The 16235-nt window shown below is 38.2% G+C and overlaps 2 protein-coding genes across 2 annotated transcripts in view; one reads left to right on the top strand and one right to left on the bottom strand.

The window, feature by feature from the left end:
• Window positions 1-16235, bottom strand: part of MMP26 (matrix metallopeptidase 26) — a 323658-nt gene that overhangs the window by 92451 nt on the left and 214972 nt on the right. The gene's annotated exons all lie outside the window — the stretch shown is intronic.
• Window positions 9523-10550, top strand: LOC105542975 (olfactory receptor 51G2). The gene has a single exon (XM_011984702.1). The coding sequence runs from the start codon at window positions 9554-9556 to the stop codon at window positions 10496-10498; it is 945 nt and encodes a 314-aa protein (XP_011840092.1). The 5' UTR covers window positions 9523-9553; the 3' UTR covers window positions 10499-10550.

Below are 16235 nucleotides of genomic sequence, written 5' to 3'. Positions count from 1 at the left end.
ATATTGTTTGGAAATCAGGACAGAATCTCAATAAGCTCCAGTTTGACGTAAAAGATTAGCTGTCTCTACACTCACAGAATTCAATAAATATTCACTTGTTCCTATAGTGTTATGTCTAAGTAAACACTCAAAGATGACGTCTGATACCTATCAGTAATGACTGCTTTTATTTACTACTAGAAGCATTTTATTTTCTGAATTAAAGTATACTTTTTAGGTAGGATATTACAGAAAAGACTACCCTTCTCATTTTGGATATTTTATAGAGAATCAACATATGATGGTAAACCTTAAATATAGGTAAAATTTGAATAAAACCCAAAGGGATTTTTATAATACAATTTCTCTCCCCATTTGGGGCTGAGAAATGAAACCAAGGTCCTTGACAGAACTGCACACAACACTACCTGAAACCATACTGAAGGAATTATATTTAATTGTTCTGTGCTTGCTTTGCATTTAATTATATGATCTTTGCTATTATCATTATGACCGTGATTCTCCATAATATTCTGAGCACCTCTTACATCTGGGGCCTCCTGTTAGAGTATGGAGGTTTCTTTTCTGTGTCATAATGAGTTTGGTGTAAAGCCCAATCTCCAAATGTCAGTGGCTAGAATGGAACTATGTTGGAAGAAATTAAGCTGGAACTTGTAGAAATAGTCAGAGCTGAATAAGAGGAGTAGAAGTGCATTGTGGAAACCATGTGGAAGGAAGGTACAGCAAGCAAAAGAGCACTTACACAAGCTAGTTATAGATGGCCTACTCTTGGTTCTACTAGCTACTTACATTAAGGAAGGATTAAATTCAGGGCTGGCAAAGGTCTCTGAATAATGTTAGAAGCCAAGAGAAGAAGGCTTAGGTTTCTTAAAAAGACCACAAAGAGCACTTACAAAAAGGTCCCATAAAGACAGAAATCTAGGTATCAGCAAAACATAATAGCCTCTTTCCTCCCTTTTTTTTCCATCTCTGACCCAAGCCCCTCTCATCACCTTTTAGACTCATTCACTTGTCCTTGCCGTGCTTCTCAGTACAGGTAAGTAAACCAGTAACTTCTCAGGCATGAGGAAAACAGGCAAGCTAGCGGCTTTGCTTTGTTCCTGCTGTGGATTTTACTGTGCTTTTCTGAAGAACAAAATTTAGATGTAGGAGAGAAAGAATTAAGATGCAGCAATATGGCAGGAAGTTATCTGTGATGGAGGAAAGCCCAGAAAACCTCAGTCTAGTGAAACTTCTTCAAACAAATAGGTAATTTGGAAAGAAAACTAGACATGCATTCAGGTCCTAAGCACGGGACTGGAGACCTAGAGGTAGGAGTGGGTGGTGAGCAGAACTCTTTCCAGTCTTGCTCCTATGCTAAGCACACAGTGGCAAAGTGTCCTCTACAAAGTGTTAGGAAGCCACACTCCAACCTTTCAAGTTTCTCTTTTCATGAATGTGTTTAGAAATATAAATCTGAAAATTGAATGTTTTTCTTTAAAATAAGGAAATTAAGAGTGTGGTGAAAAATAGAGGGAGAAAGAAGGCAGATTTCACTATAAAGAGTTTCCTCTTTCACAATGTTGCTTAATCAGTTTGCAGATTCTCACCAAATGGGAACTTAAGAGAGTGGATTTGGGAAGCTACAGAACAGCACAGTGGTCAGATATGATACACTGAATTCTAGTACCAGAACTCAGGAAGAGAGGAACGCAAGAAAGAGAAGAGAATGTATGCACACAAGGAAAGGCTCTGTGATCTCCTTCACCAGTCAGTAAATATATCCTGTGAGCCAGGTGATGCCTGGCACTGTCCTAGGCATTCATAAAATGAGGGAAGTTTATTGTCTACGTATTTCATTGGGCTTCTGAGAGTATCAAATGTCATGCTAGACCTGGAAATGCCAGTCAAGTGGGAGTACATGTGATGTACATTAAAATATTAATATATCTTATTTTCAAATTCTAAAAATTATAATGACTTACATTTTCATTATAATTGTTGTCATGAGAAAATGTTTGAAAAGTTAGAAAAAGATACAATAAAATTTATCAATTTAATTTTATATTTATATTAAGTTCTTTTAAAGAGACATGGAGAGAGAAGAGACAGAGAAAATAGAGAAGGAGGGAGAGAAAAGAGTAAGAGATAGGGGAGAGAGCAAAGGGAGAAAACTGCACACAAAGTTTAACCTATACATGATGAATAAATTAACACATAAAGGAATCACTAAGTAAATGAGAACATAGTCTTATCTTTCTAGCTAAGATTTCTTTCTGGAGAAAAGTGATTATTTATCTTCCTTTTATGTGCTTCTCTTTATTCTTGTCTCATTCCCACAATGCCAAACAAGAAGTAGAGCAAGCGACTATCAGAAAACAAGTCCAAATTACTGCTTTATAGAACTATAAAAGAACTAAGAATATCTTAATAATAAACAATCAGAAATGATAAGATTTGAAAAAGATCGGAGCGATTAAAATGATCAAAATTAGGCAAGATACATATTCTGAAGAAAACACTAATGTTCAGGACAATAATGGCAACATATAACTTTTCTTCCAGACCATATTACCATGCACATTCAACTTTCCGTTTGTTCATTATAATATGTCAATGGAAAAAGCCAGACAAAACTTCCTTCTGCTGAACCAATGGTATTGAGGTTTCTCTCTAGAGACAAAAGCATGGGATCTTTCATAAATGGCAGCACCCAACCTGCAGCCTTTACTCGAATGGGCATTCCAGAGAAAGTACCTGCCTGGCTTGTCATGTCCATCTTCTCTCTCACCTGGGTAACTCAACACATAGACATGCCTGTCGCCTCTGTGAGCTCATGTATTAATTATTGGTTCTCTTGGTTGCCTCTGGCTTGGGTTTTGCCTTTTCTACCATTCCTGATGCCCTGGATGTCTTCCGGTTTAATGACATCCAGGTTACTGCTGGTTACTGCTGATGTGGTCTTCATCCACATTTTCTTCTTCATAGAGTCTTAAGTTTTCTCACAATGACCTTGGATAATTTGGAAGTCATTTCTCACCATTAAAGTACACTTTACAGCTCAATCTTTCCAGAGTCCAAGAGGAGAGACTATTTTGTTTTGTTTTGTTGGTTGGTTGGTTGGTTTTGGACCAAGAGCCTGGCCCTTGTTTTCTCCCTCCCTGTCCTTCTAAGACAGTTCTTTTCTTACAGACTGAGCATTCTGACCTATTCCTCTGTCTATACAAAAGTAACATGAACCTGGCCTGCTCTGGTGTAACTGTAAACTACATGTATTGCCTAGTGGCACGGGTGCAGATTCAGTCATGGGTACTGTTCTCATTTTCACCTCCTACTCCCTATTTTAAACACCATGTCTTACATGACACTCCCTGGGAGCAGTGTGGGGACACAGGACACCTATGTTTCTCTTCTTTGCACTGTTTTTGCGGTAGATATGGCTTTTTCTCATCAGAGAGCCTCTTTTTTCATCCCCAAACTACTTTATTCTTGATTGCCTTCACCATAATAAATGCTAATTTGTGTTAAACAGGCTCTGATTTTTCCATTTTAAGTATGTTTTTACCTGAATGTTAATTGAAAGGTATGTTTCTAACACACATTTTTAAATGATTGTAATGTTTGTCTAGTAAGACATTGAACATCAAACATGCTGTTAAAATTTTAATTTTCTCAAACTATATTCAGTGCTATCTTACTATTTAATAAAAGAGTCAATTTCTTCTTTAATTCTTGCACAACACTTTTATACAGTAGGTTCAATGAGATAAATTACTGTAATCAATATCACATATCTAATGGATGAGGACTCAGAGTCACATCTTACCGTGAAAACTGAACTTTTTGGCATTGTGCCCTTTAGACTTTCTGAATTCTAGTTTCCCCACATCATATCTTGCTTTGTCCTTACAGAAACTTCGTGTTTGAAATGTAAAGCACATAAGGTTATCTTCTCTGTAATATTGATGAATCTCTGTACTTTTTCTAATTAAAGCTATTTCAAATATTAATCAAATGTCTTTCTCTAGCTTTTTTTTCTCTCTCTCTTTCCAAATATCTGGCATTCAAATCAAGTTTCTGCCAAAACACATCTAATACCAGCTCTCTTCTCCCGGAACTTTGCCTCAGAGGCTATAAATAAATATTACATGTGAGAGGCAGAAAATAAAATGTATGATTTTATTATATGCAAAATATTACTTTGGTTAGAAAATATTTACTAAATTGATGAATAAATGAGTGACAGAAAGTATGATATAGGCATAAAAGGGGTAATTAAGTTAAAATTAGACCAACACGGTGGGCCTTAATTCAATATACTGGTGTCCTTGTAAGAAGAGTAAATTTGGATGCCCAAGAAGAAAACAGGGGCACACACACATAGAGAAAAGGGCATTGAAGAACATAGTGAGAAAGTGGACATGTGCAAACAAGGAGAGAAGTCTCAGGAGAAAACAAATCTGTTAACACTTTAATTTTAGATTTGGCTGGCCTTCAGAATTGCAAAAAGAAAAGGAAAGATATTTCTGTTGTTAAGCTACTCAGTTTGGTATTTTGTTATAGCATCCCTAGCAAACTAAAACAATAGGTAACCATATTTTGGAACAAATTCTACGCTAAAAGTACAGATATACTATTAATTATAGAGGGGATAAAAATTCTATAATTAGAGTTGAAAAGTCATAAAGACAAGGATATGTGAAAATTCCTTTACCTTTGTAGCTGTTACAAATGTCAAATTTTCTGATTTTGTCTTGCAGGGGTGAGAACCAGAAATCTACATTTTAACAAGTATCATAAGAGTTTCTGATCCATATTATCTGGGGACTGTGAGTTGAAAAACACTGCTTCATGATACTTAAATGTTTATACAACATGCTCAACCAAAGATAACTGCGGCCACAAGAGGAAGCTTGCCACATTCCAAAGGCATCAGCCAGGCCAACAAATTGAAATAACCTATAATAAGTGGTTTGGTACTGTGGGGGCGTTTCCTAATATTTACACCTTTACACTCCCAAAATAAATCAAGTAAGCTGGTTACTAATTATCTGGGTAATAAAAACACTGAAATGCCCTGTTCATTTCTCTCTCTAAAATGCCTTCTTCATCAGCTTTCCCAGAGGCCAAAAATGGATGATTAACTCTTCATACCCTTGTATAATCACATAAAAACTCCTTTTCAGTTCTAATTACCTTTTGCAGGGGCTCTTCTCACCCCCAAGTGTACAAGAATGGATTAGTTTCTCCAATTAGCTCCTGGATGTCTGGAATCAAAGGACTGTGTTCTGAGTGGATCAGAGACAGGAAGAGGAGACGAAGTCCCTGAGAGTAGTCAGGAATCAGGAGCATATAGGGTTACCTGAGCACCCAGAATAATCATCAATAACATCCCAGTGTTTCCAAGAACCTAGCCTGATTTCCTTCCTCCCCTGGGTGATGGAGTACGCATTCAATTTAAAAATCCCTTTTTAAATTCACTTATGATTATAAAGTGAATGTAATTATCCAGTGTGCATAAACTGGAGTTATGCCCTATCACACAAAAAACATTATCAATAGCACCCACTCTGCTTTCCCAAAGCAGTGGAATTGGTTCAAAACTTTTTCCATATTCTTCACCAATGGTTGGTGCATGGCATCCTCTGGGCTTCCCATCCCAGTATGTCACAAGACCAGTCTCCTCGCCCCTTTTTCTTTTATCTCCAGGGTCTGAGGTAATGAGGTCCAGGGAGCCAGGCCTGCTAGGGAATTGATTAAAGATCCTTGAAAGGGTCTCAATGGATACCTTGCGCAGTTGCATAAAAGTCGTGGATTTAAACATCCATCTTCCAATCACTCTAGCGTTCATGGCCTTTATTTTTAGCCTTGGTATATGAGGAGTTTATATAGTAACCAGGTGTTTGATGCTGAGTGTAGAGCCAAGAAAAGATCCCAGAAGACTCAGCCCGAGCTTTGGAGAGAGAAAGATAGAAGGGACTTTGTCTACCGAGAGGCTGCAGAGGGCACCTGCTAAAGATGGTAACTGTTGCAATCAGATCTTGCTGGCTTCATGGGTTCACAGGTCTGATCTTAGCACCAGCTCAGAAAGTAGACAACATCTTTCTCACATTAGTCAATTTCCTTGGTTTCTTGCCCAGAGACTTGCCTCCTCTATGGTAACAGCAGGAATATTGATTAGACCCAGACAGTTAAGCAAGTTAGGTGGACAAAATTGACATTTAGGCATGAAAGGAGCTCAGTTATTAAAGGTTCAACATCTACCCCCAGTCTCAGACACAAGTTAGTAGAACAGGAGTTATTTCCAAGAAACAAGGAGATGGGCAGGAAGTAGTCTAACTCTTTGGGAAAAAGTTTTCCTGTGACATAAAATGATATTTCCCTGAGTGATCACAAAGTGTGGTCTATTATAATAGAATTAGAACGGTCATTAGACTTGCTCAAGTCCCTTCAGAAAGTAGTCTTAAAGCAAAACAACTTGTGGGCAGAAAACCCATGGGTTAAGTCTATCCTTCTGATCCCACCATATTCTGGACAGCTGCTTAATCCTGGTCAGGAATAATGAAGTCCTTATCAAACCTGCTAATAGATTCTGCAAGGATTTTAAATGAGAGGCACTTAGAATAATTATCATACTAAGAACTCTCTGGGGAACAGGCTAAAGGTGATCTTTTCCAAGCAGATATCTCCTGGCATCATTATTCTCAATTTTATTTTATTTCCAAGTCACCTCCTCTAACCTATCCTAATTATTCTCTCTGATTCCTGTTCTGCTCTACCTCCTTACAATCTGAAGCACCAGTTTCAATCCCAAAGAAAGTCTGTCTTGAGTTTATAGGAAAAAAAGATGTGATCCAGACATTTAACATTTCTCTGTATCTTTCTAATTTAACCTCCACCCATTTCAGGCTGCCTTAACTTAAATAATTGCTGGGGTTTGTTAACCAAAATGTTTCCAACTTTTCAGTATGTGCCTTGGAACTACAGAGATCTAAGTTTGAATTCCAACTCCGGCACTGACTGACTGCATGATTCTAGGGATATTATAAAATTCTCTAAGCCTCTCTTTCCTCATTTGCAAATTGAGACAATAATACTAACTTGAAAACTTCTTCTAAAGTCTGGGTGTGATGATTTTTGGAATGTCCCTAATACAGAGCCTGGCAAATTGTAACTGTTCTTCAGTAATTCCATTTCTTTCCTCTTCAACATCCTATTTCATTTTAATGTCAAAAATAATTTCCGCCTTAGGTTTATTTTGATGTTAAAATGAAATAGAGTGGTGAAGAAGGAGGAAACAGAATTACTGAAGAGTATCTACTATTTGCCAGGCTCTCTGAATGTTTTACAAGAGTAATTATGGAACATGGACGTTTTAATGAATTTCATCATGCAATTAAAACACTGAACAGTTAGAGACTATTACATCAATGTAATAAAAACTGATTCTACAGAACACATGAAAATTACGTTGTTAACCCAATATGTAGCTTGTCTATCCCTGACAGGTGAATTTGTCACAGCTTTTCTGAATTCACTTTGCTGTGTAATGTGGTAACCACGGATCATGGCCATAGCAGAAGCTGAGGAACACAGTGTGAGAGGCTACATGATCTTCAAGTGGACAGTGAGCTAATAGCCTGGACTATTAATGCCACCGTTATTACAGTGAGAGAGAAAGTGTCCATGTATATCTTTATGTGTGTTTCTCCAGTTAGTTTATTTATTTATTCAGCTAAAGAATCAGCAATGCTTTTAAAGGTCTGTTAAGCTAGCTGTGCTACTTGACACTGAATTATTATCTATGTGACAAGAAAGAGTAATCATTGTCTGTATCCTGAAGTCTAGAGAAAAATCAAATATTCGTTCAAATCCTATTTTTGTCTTTACTATTTGTCTGATCTTAGAAACGTAAATAATTTTCTCTAAGCTTCTGTTTTCTTATCTACAGCATAATGTTATCAATAGAATATTCATAGGGTTTTTAAGGAGATAAAACCTGCACCAAGTTACTATTCCTTAGCTAAATAAAAAATAACTTATTCATGCAAAAAAAATATGCTTAGCATCTGCTATGTACTGGGGCATGTTCTAAATACTGGATTGACAGAGGCAAACAAAGAAAAGCCCCTACCCTCTTTGAGCTCATATTCTAGTGATGTTAATTGAGAGTGGGAAGATCCCTGCTCTGGAAGTCGGAGGCCTAAATTGGCATATGACCTCTGCCCAGTGACAAGACTCTCCTGAGCCTTCATTTCTTCCTCTGTAGAAGACTGGGCCTTTCCAGCATCACTGCCCTGTGTTCAGCAGGCTCTCCTGGACATGACCTTGTAGTTGGGGATGTGGCCGTGGTTGATGGTGCTTTAGCCTCTTTTGCCACTTAGGTCCACAGCAGTTGGATTCCTGGACTTCTGGGGAATTTTGGTTACTGACTGACAGGAGGATCAGGGCTTTGATGTCTTACTCTAGCAGTCAGAAATAGCTTCACAGGTCATCATTCACACACTCTCCACCACTCTCTGGAATTCTGTAAGCTGAACAGCATTTATGAGCTACTTGGACAAGGCTAAGCTTCTATGTCAGGAAGACCAGAGGAGAAGGTGAGTGAAGGGTTGGTCTGTGTCTAGAATTAGGGCTTGTATGGGCCTGGAGAAGTTAATCAAAAACAAAAAAGAGAAAGAAAGTAAAAAACTAAAACTACAGCAAAGAAAGCACAGAAAGTTAAGGGAGAAGAAAACAAGGTGAAATGGAAGTTGGAATATTAGTGAGAGGTCTGGTAGAAAAAAGGCATGTGAGGACTTTTTTTTTTTTTTTTTTTTTTTTTCCCAGAAAAGATCTACTTGTAAGAGGCAGGCAAAGTTAAATATGGGCAAGAGGAATAATGAGGAAACTCTCACTTCTTAGTCTGAAGGGAGCAGAGAGCAAGGACTACAACTCAAGGAGCATGCTGCTATAAGAGAAAAGTCCCCAACAACAGCTGTGGTCTTCAGTGGCACAACACAGCCACTGTCAACCCATAGTGCTGGCAGAGAGAGCCTGAAATCTCCCTCCTTCCACACCCTTTTTTTTTTTTTGTATTTTTAGTAGAGATGGGATTTCACTGTGTTAGCCAGGATGGTCTCGATCTGCTGACCTCATGATCTACCCACCTCGGCCTCCCAAAGTGCTGGGATTACAGCTGTGAGCCACTGCGCCTGGCCCCTGGGTGCATCCCATTGGGTGAGACTAGTAAAAACTCCAGTGGCTAAGAAGACCTGGTTGATACAGAAGTCAGAAAAAAGCAAAAAGTGTGGAACAACTCATTTAGAATCTCCAACTCACCCAGTTTGGCTCATCACTTCACAATTCCATGTCTTTGTTTCTTGTTGAAACTATGAGACTAATTTCCTCAAAAAGATATTGAGAAGAAGCCAAGGACCAGAAAGAAATAACCACTAGAGGGAGCTGCACAGTTCTAGGTATATTTGATTCTAGTATTTTTTCTTTAATTTCTACCAGGTGCAATCACTATTACTGTCTCAGTTTACTTCAGGATTTTGGAGGGCACCCACCTTCCCCCTTGTCTCCTCACACAATGACCCTGGGATCCCTGGGAAACGGCAGCAGCCACATTTCTGCTACCTTCTTGCTGAGTGGCATTCCTGGGTTGGAGCACGTGCACATCTGGATCTCCATCCCACTGTGCTTCATGTACCTGGTTTCCATCCTGGGCAACTGCACAATTCTTTTCATCATTAAAACAGAGTGCTCACTCCATGAACCTATGTATCTCTTCTTGTCCATGCTGGCTCTGATTGACCTGGGTCTGTCCCTTTGCACTCTCCCTACAGTCCTCAGCATCTTTTGGGTTGGGGCACGAGAAATTAGCCACGATGCCTGCTTTGCTCAGCTCTTTTTCATTCACTGCTTATCCTTCCTCGAGTCCTCTGTGCTACTGTCTATGGCCTTTGACCGCTTTGTGGCTATCTGCTGCCCCTTGCACTATGCTTCCATTCTCACCAACACAGTCATTGGCAGGATTGGCCTGATCTCTCTGGGTCGTAGTGTAGCACTTATTTTTCCATTGCCTTTTATGCTCAAAAGATTCACCTATTGTGGCTCCCCAGTTCTCTCACATTCTTATTGTCTCCACCAAGAAGTGATGAAATTGGCCTGTGCCAATATGAAGGCCAACAGCATCTATGGCATGTTTGTCATCGTCTCTACAGTGGGTATAGACTCACTGCTCATCCTCTTCTCTTACGCTCTGATCCTGCACACCGTGCTGTCCATCGCCTCCAGGGCTGAGAGACTCAAGGCTCTTAACACCTGTGTTTCCCACATCTGTGCTGTGCTACTCTTCTACACTCCCATGATTGGCCTCTCTGTCATCCATCGCTTTGGAAAGCAGGCACCCACCCTGGTCCAGGTGGTCATGGGTTTCATGTATCTTCTCTTTCCTCCCGTGATGAATCCCATTGTCTACAGTGTGAAGACTAAACAGATCCGGGATCGAGTGACCCATGCCTTTTGTTACTAACTGTGTCTAGTGTTAGAGCCACTGTCTCCTGAAACATGTCCTTGTTTACCTATCCTTTATAATTTCTAACACGCATGAAATAAAAGAGACAACTTACTCAACAAATATGTATAGGGATGAGTCACAGTCCTTACAGAACGCTCACTCTGTTGTGGCAAGGGCAAGGGGGGGATAAAATGTAATATGATATGGTAAATTTTATTTTCTAAAAATAGCCACAAGAATAATTCTAATCCCACATTCTCTTCCAGGAACTTGCTACTCCTCATAAAGAGATAGAGTCTATTTCTTCTCCCTTTGTAACTGGATAGAATTTGTAAATGCCTCATGAATTGAATATTGTGGAAATAGCCCATGTATCTCCTCTCTCTCTCTCTCTGTTCCACCTCAATTCCTCTACTATTTCTGTCTGTTTCACTCAATGCTTGATTTTGAAACCCAGGCCCTATACTAAGAGGAAGCCCAGACAATGTGGAGAGGGCCCATGTAAGGTGTTCCATCCAATAGGCTCAACCAAGGTCTCACTTAGCTAAGGCTGAGAACTTAGTGGAGTCAGTGTTAACCACCAGTGGGTGGAGAATCCTCAGATTATTCCATTTGGCAACCTTCCAACCTCTCCAATTGGCATCTGATAAAGCAATCAATTGTTCTCTGACTCAGCCAAAATTGCAGATTTGTAAACAAAATAAATATTTTTAAGACGCTAAATTTTGGGAAGATTCATTACACAATCACATGTTAATTGTATTCTTCAAAGTTAAAAGAAGTCGGTTTGGGAGTCATCTTCCCCTAGCTGGGGGAAGGGAGCATCAAAAAAGTTGTCCCTGAATTGACACAGTAATAGCCTTAAGGGAAATGTAGACATTAGGCAGTCAAAAACTGTAAGAGGAAGGAGACAAAAATATGCTCCAGTCCAAAGGAACAGCATGTGCAAACCTGAAGCAGAAGTGAGAGAGACGAAAATGTATTCTGAGAATTATCTGAAGTGTTGTTTTTGTTGCCATTTTTATTCTCTAGAATGTCGGAAAGGTTTAAGAAAAATGAGGTGAAGTGGAAACAGATTGGGGTACTGACTGTATCAGAAAGATTACAAGCCAAGGAACCAAGGATAGTTTGTTATGCCCTTTTATATGTTGTATTGTTATGGTACCCCCAAGACATTCTAGATAAAAGTTATATTTTGAGTAATACATGTCAATATAGTATTTGCAGTTTTGACTTGGAGGTAACTGTGAGGAAAGCAAGCTTGAATATGATATTGCCAAGGGGAGCTTTGAACACCTAGAGAGAAGCATGAGAATGTCATGTTCCTGCATGGTTTTAGTGCAGGATCAAGAAAGGGTGTGGCTGAACACAATGTCTTCTACTATGAAGTGTATGTGGAGCCAGTTCTCACCTGAGGCTGGTCTCTTCCAAGGCAATCTAGTACCCCTGACGTTTAACATTGGATATGCCTGTCCCTGCTCCCAACACCAGTGTCCCATCCTGTTTGGCATGAGAGCACTGTTTCTGCAATGATATCATCAACCCTAAAATAATCAAAAGGATCAGAACCCAGTTTAAAAGAGCTTATTTAGTCACAAAGTTGAGAATGACCATTTGAGTAACAGACCCCAAAGGAATGGGGTCATTGCTCCGAAGCTGAAAAGTTAAGGATTTGCTTATGCACGTGGAAAGCAAATAAATTTAAGAGGACTACAACATTTTCCATACTAAGGCTGACTTTTGAGTTATAGCAATTTGAATAGTTACAGCTTTTTTTCTTTTCCAATTTGAAAGAGTATATTTAACATTCCAGGCTAGACAACGTGATAGTTCTGAGGTTTTCATGTAAGAGAAGTTAAGATGTAAGTTAATCTATAATGAAGATCAACAATGGAGTGGGAAAGGGTCTTCTCTAGCATCCTATAGTTTTTTACAACATTTTAAAAAACAATGTAATTAAAGAAAAGTTTTCTCTTACAATAAGAGAAACAAAGGTTACAGCTGCCTAGGTTATAGCTGCCTGTTATGTAACTCAGATCCTATAATCACGTTCTTCTAAGGCTCAATATTCCAACATCGTTCATTGTGAATTTCTCATTTTTACAATGTGTATGTGTGAATTGTGGGTATTAACATGCAGAAGGCCTATGATTAGCTGTACACAGCAAATTGAATACAATATGTCTGTGAGTGTCGTGAGTGGTGTATGTCTTTTATGTTTGTGCATACGGAAAACTTCGGAAGAAAAAATTAAACCACTGAAAATTTTGAGGTATGTTTACAGCTTCACAGCTGGATTCTCTCTGTGATGTGTACTTGTAATTTCAGTCCCCATAAAGGCATTGTGTTCTCTTATGTCTGATGATAAATTAAAAATTATTCTGATATAGCAGCAAGTAGGGAGTCAGGTATAGAAAGTTCTACTTCCTCTCTGTGTGACTTAGACAAATTATTCTATTTATCTGAGATCAATTTTCTTTTAAACAGAACTAAAAATGTCTACCCCACAAGGCTGTCTATGCAATTTAGATATATCATATATGCAAAACTTTGTAAGATAATTCTTAGCATGTTCTTTTATTCACAATCAACTTCAGTTACTTTAATTCCTAACATAAAACATAAACATAATAACACAGACAAAAAAAAAACATAATGAAGAATGTGTGGTAAATAAGTGAGGGATCCCAGAAACCAGCCTGAGGGGAAAGAGGGCCATAGATGGCTTTCTAGAGGGGTTGCCTTAGTTAAGGCTTAAAGTTGTTATAAGCAGAAGTTAGTTGGGTAAAAAAAAGTTGTTGAGTATTCTCCTCTCTCTAAGCATACATTATAGGAATATAGTGAGCAAAAGGATAACAAAACCTGTTCTCTTGACTTACATTTTGGTGGTAGAGACAGACAACAGCACAGTAAATGATTAACTATATCATACACTGCTAAGTACTCTGAAAGAAACATAGTGGGATAATGGGTTTAGAGTGATTGAATGGGTGCTGAACAAAATTATGAAAAATATGATGGAGTTAGATATATGAAAAATAAAAATTGAGGGAAGAACATTGCAGAATTTCAGAACAAGTATAGCAGTCCTGAGGTAGAAATGAACCTGAGTGTTCTAGGAATAGCAAGAGGACCAGTGTGACTGGAGCAAAGTAAGCTGGAAGCTACATTAATTGGTGAATTGAAGATGGTTGAGAGAGAAGGGTGCTAGACAAGGCTAACATTTATGCATTTATTCATTATTCAATACTCACTGACAAATTTCTGTAAAAATTAATAGGAATGAATTGATGAACAGGACACATTTCCCACCCTCAAGGATTTGCATAGTGGGGGTGTCTGGCACATTTTGCAACTTCAGATGATCTACTAACTGATTCTTGAAAGTCAGTCAGAAGGTATCCAGGTGAAATTAAGGAAAAATAGCATCCTAAGCAAAGCAAATATTCTTAGAAAAAGTTGAGAGATAACAAAGTCCATTATTTGCTGAAATCATTATGTGTCATTTCTTGACGACAATGACCATTATAAATAATTCTTGTCAAGAATATTCAAGTGGTAAACTGAGAGAAGGAAGGTGTCTTAAAGTGCAGTCAGTAATACACAGAGATCAGAATTTGCAGTGACTGTAGCTTTCATATTTATCCAACCAATATCTATTGAGTACCTCCGGCCTTTAGCAGAGAAGACAGCTAAGTTTCAGCAGACACTACAGTTTTTGCTTTAGGCCTGGCATGATTATAGTGGGAGGAAAGGAACTTCCTGAAGGTGTGATTATATGTTGCAATTGGATATGATTGACATATTATAATTTTAGGACTCTGTCCTCAGGGAAAGCTCAGGATTTTGAGCTCAGGAAATGAGGTTTTTTTTAATTCTGTGATGGTCACTCATGCATTTACAAATTGATCAATAGATATTTATTGGGCCCTTCTTTGTCTGAATATGCGCTAAGTACTAGAGGCACAGAAAAACTAAGATGTGCAGACATATGTATCCTATGGAGTTTACAATTTGGCAGAGATGTAAGCAATCTTTAAACAATTAAAGGCCCTTATTTATTTTAAATTGTGGTGTAGATATCAGTGTATAAGAAAGGGAATAAAATTAAGGTATAAATTTGTTGTACTTGGAGCCAAAAGGTGTCAGCAAAGTTGAATACAGTACATCTAGGTATGTCCTGCTAGATAAATAAACGGATAAAGAGAAGTTGAGGAAATGTATTTATGGTAGGCAGAGTGCACCCTCTCCTAATGATTTCAACATTATAACCTCTGAAACTTGTAAATATATTACTTTACATGGAAAATGATATTATGTAGACTGATTAACATTCAAAACCTTAGCATAGGTAAAATATCCAAGATTATCCAGGGGAACCCAATCTAATTATATGAATCCTTAAAAGTAGAGACTCGTTACTGACCACGGTCAGAGAGAGATGAGACTACAGAATAAAGTCACAGGAAGATGCAATGTTCCTGGCTTTGAAGGTGGAGGGGATCTATGAAGCAAGAATTGTGGGTTACCTCTAGAAGTCAGAAAGTGCATGAAAACAGATTTTCCTCTGTGTCTCCAGAAAGGAATGTAGGCTTGCTAACACCTTGATTTTAGCCCAGTGAAACCCATCTCAGAACTCCAGCTTACAGAATTATAAAACAATACATTTGTATTGTTTTGAGCCACTAAGTTTTTAATAATTTGTTATGCAGAAATAGAAAATGAATGCAGTATTTCTGACCAAAAAAGTACACCAAAAGCAGACGTTTGGATATAAGTAACATAATGTCTTTGTGTTACCCTGTTGAAGTGTAAGACAGAGAATGTTGACAAAGAATGCAGTAGAGAAAAGCAGGTACTGAATGATGGAAAAGGCCTTGTGCATATATAGAATCTTGCTGTTATCTTGTAAGTTACTGCACAGCTACTGAAGCGTTTTAACCGTGGTTAAATTTATATTTTAGAAAGATCTTTCAAATAGCTATGACTGGAGAATCCAGGGGAAGTTTTAAATGTGAACTAAAATAACAGCAGTGGAAAATCATGGGTAAAGAAGCATATTAGAGAGACTTTAGCAAGGGAGGACCTTCACAGTTTGATAACCAAACTTTGTTTAAAATATGTATTTATTTCCACGTATCATTGTCTAAGGGGACCAAGGCTGCTTTCCTAGTCATGACGGATAAGCAACATCCCAGTTTCCTTTTTCAAATACTCTGTAGTTGCCTGTTTTTGAATATTCAGTCACCAAAGCCAAATCCTCAAGACAAAATTCAAACCCATCATTCAAGCCCCTAGTTCCTTTGAAAAGCTTTTCTCTTCTGTTTACAGCACTCTTACCTCAGAACCCCAGAGAGATTGCCATGTCAATCTTAATTGTTTGCCCCCTTCAAATTGTATTTTCAATTGTATACTCAATTTTTTGATTTTTCCATCAAATATTTCCTCTGTACATGAGAAAAAAGTGTTTAAAATATAAATTTTAGTGAAAAATATTGCAATACCAAATGCCGTGTCCTGAGGGAATCTATTTTTAAAAACATGTTAGATGAGTAGATTGCAAACATTTTCTCCCATTCTGTAGGTTGCCTGTTCACTCTGATGGTAGTTTCTGTTGCTGTGGAGAAGCTCTTTAGTTTAATTAGATCCCATTTGTCAATTTTGGCTTTTGTTGTCGTTGCTTTTGGTGTTTTAGACATGAAGTCCTTGCCCATGCCTATGTCCTGAATGGTATTACCTAGGTTTTCTTCTA

This window comes from Mandrillus leucophaeus, unplaced genomic scaffold (genome assembly GCF_000951045.1).
Source record: "Mandrillus leucophaeus isolate KB7577 unplaced genomic scaffold, Mleu.le_1.0 Scaffold1065, whole genome shotgun sequence".
Lineage (NCBI taxonomy): Eukaryota > Metazoa > Chordata > Mammalia > Primates > Cercopithecidae > Mandrillus > Mandrillus leucophaeus.
The sequence above is the reverse complement of the archived record's forward strand: the minus strand, read 5'-3'. Positions and strand labels throughout refer to the sequence as shown.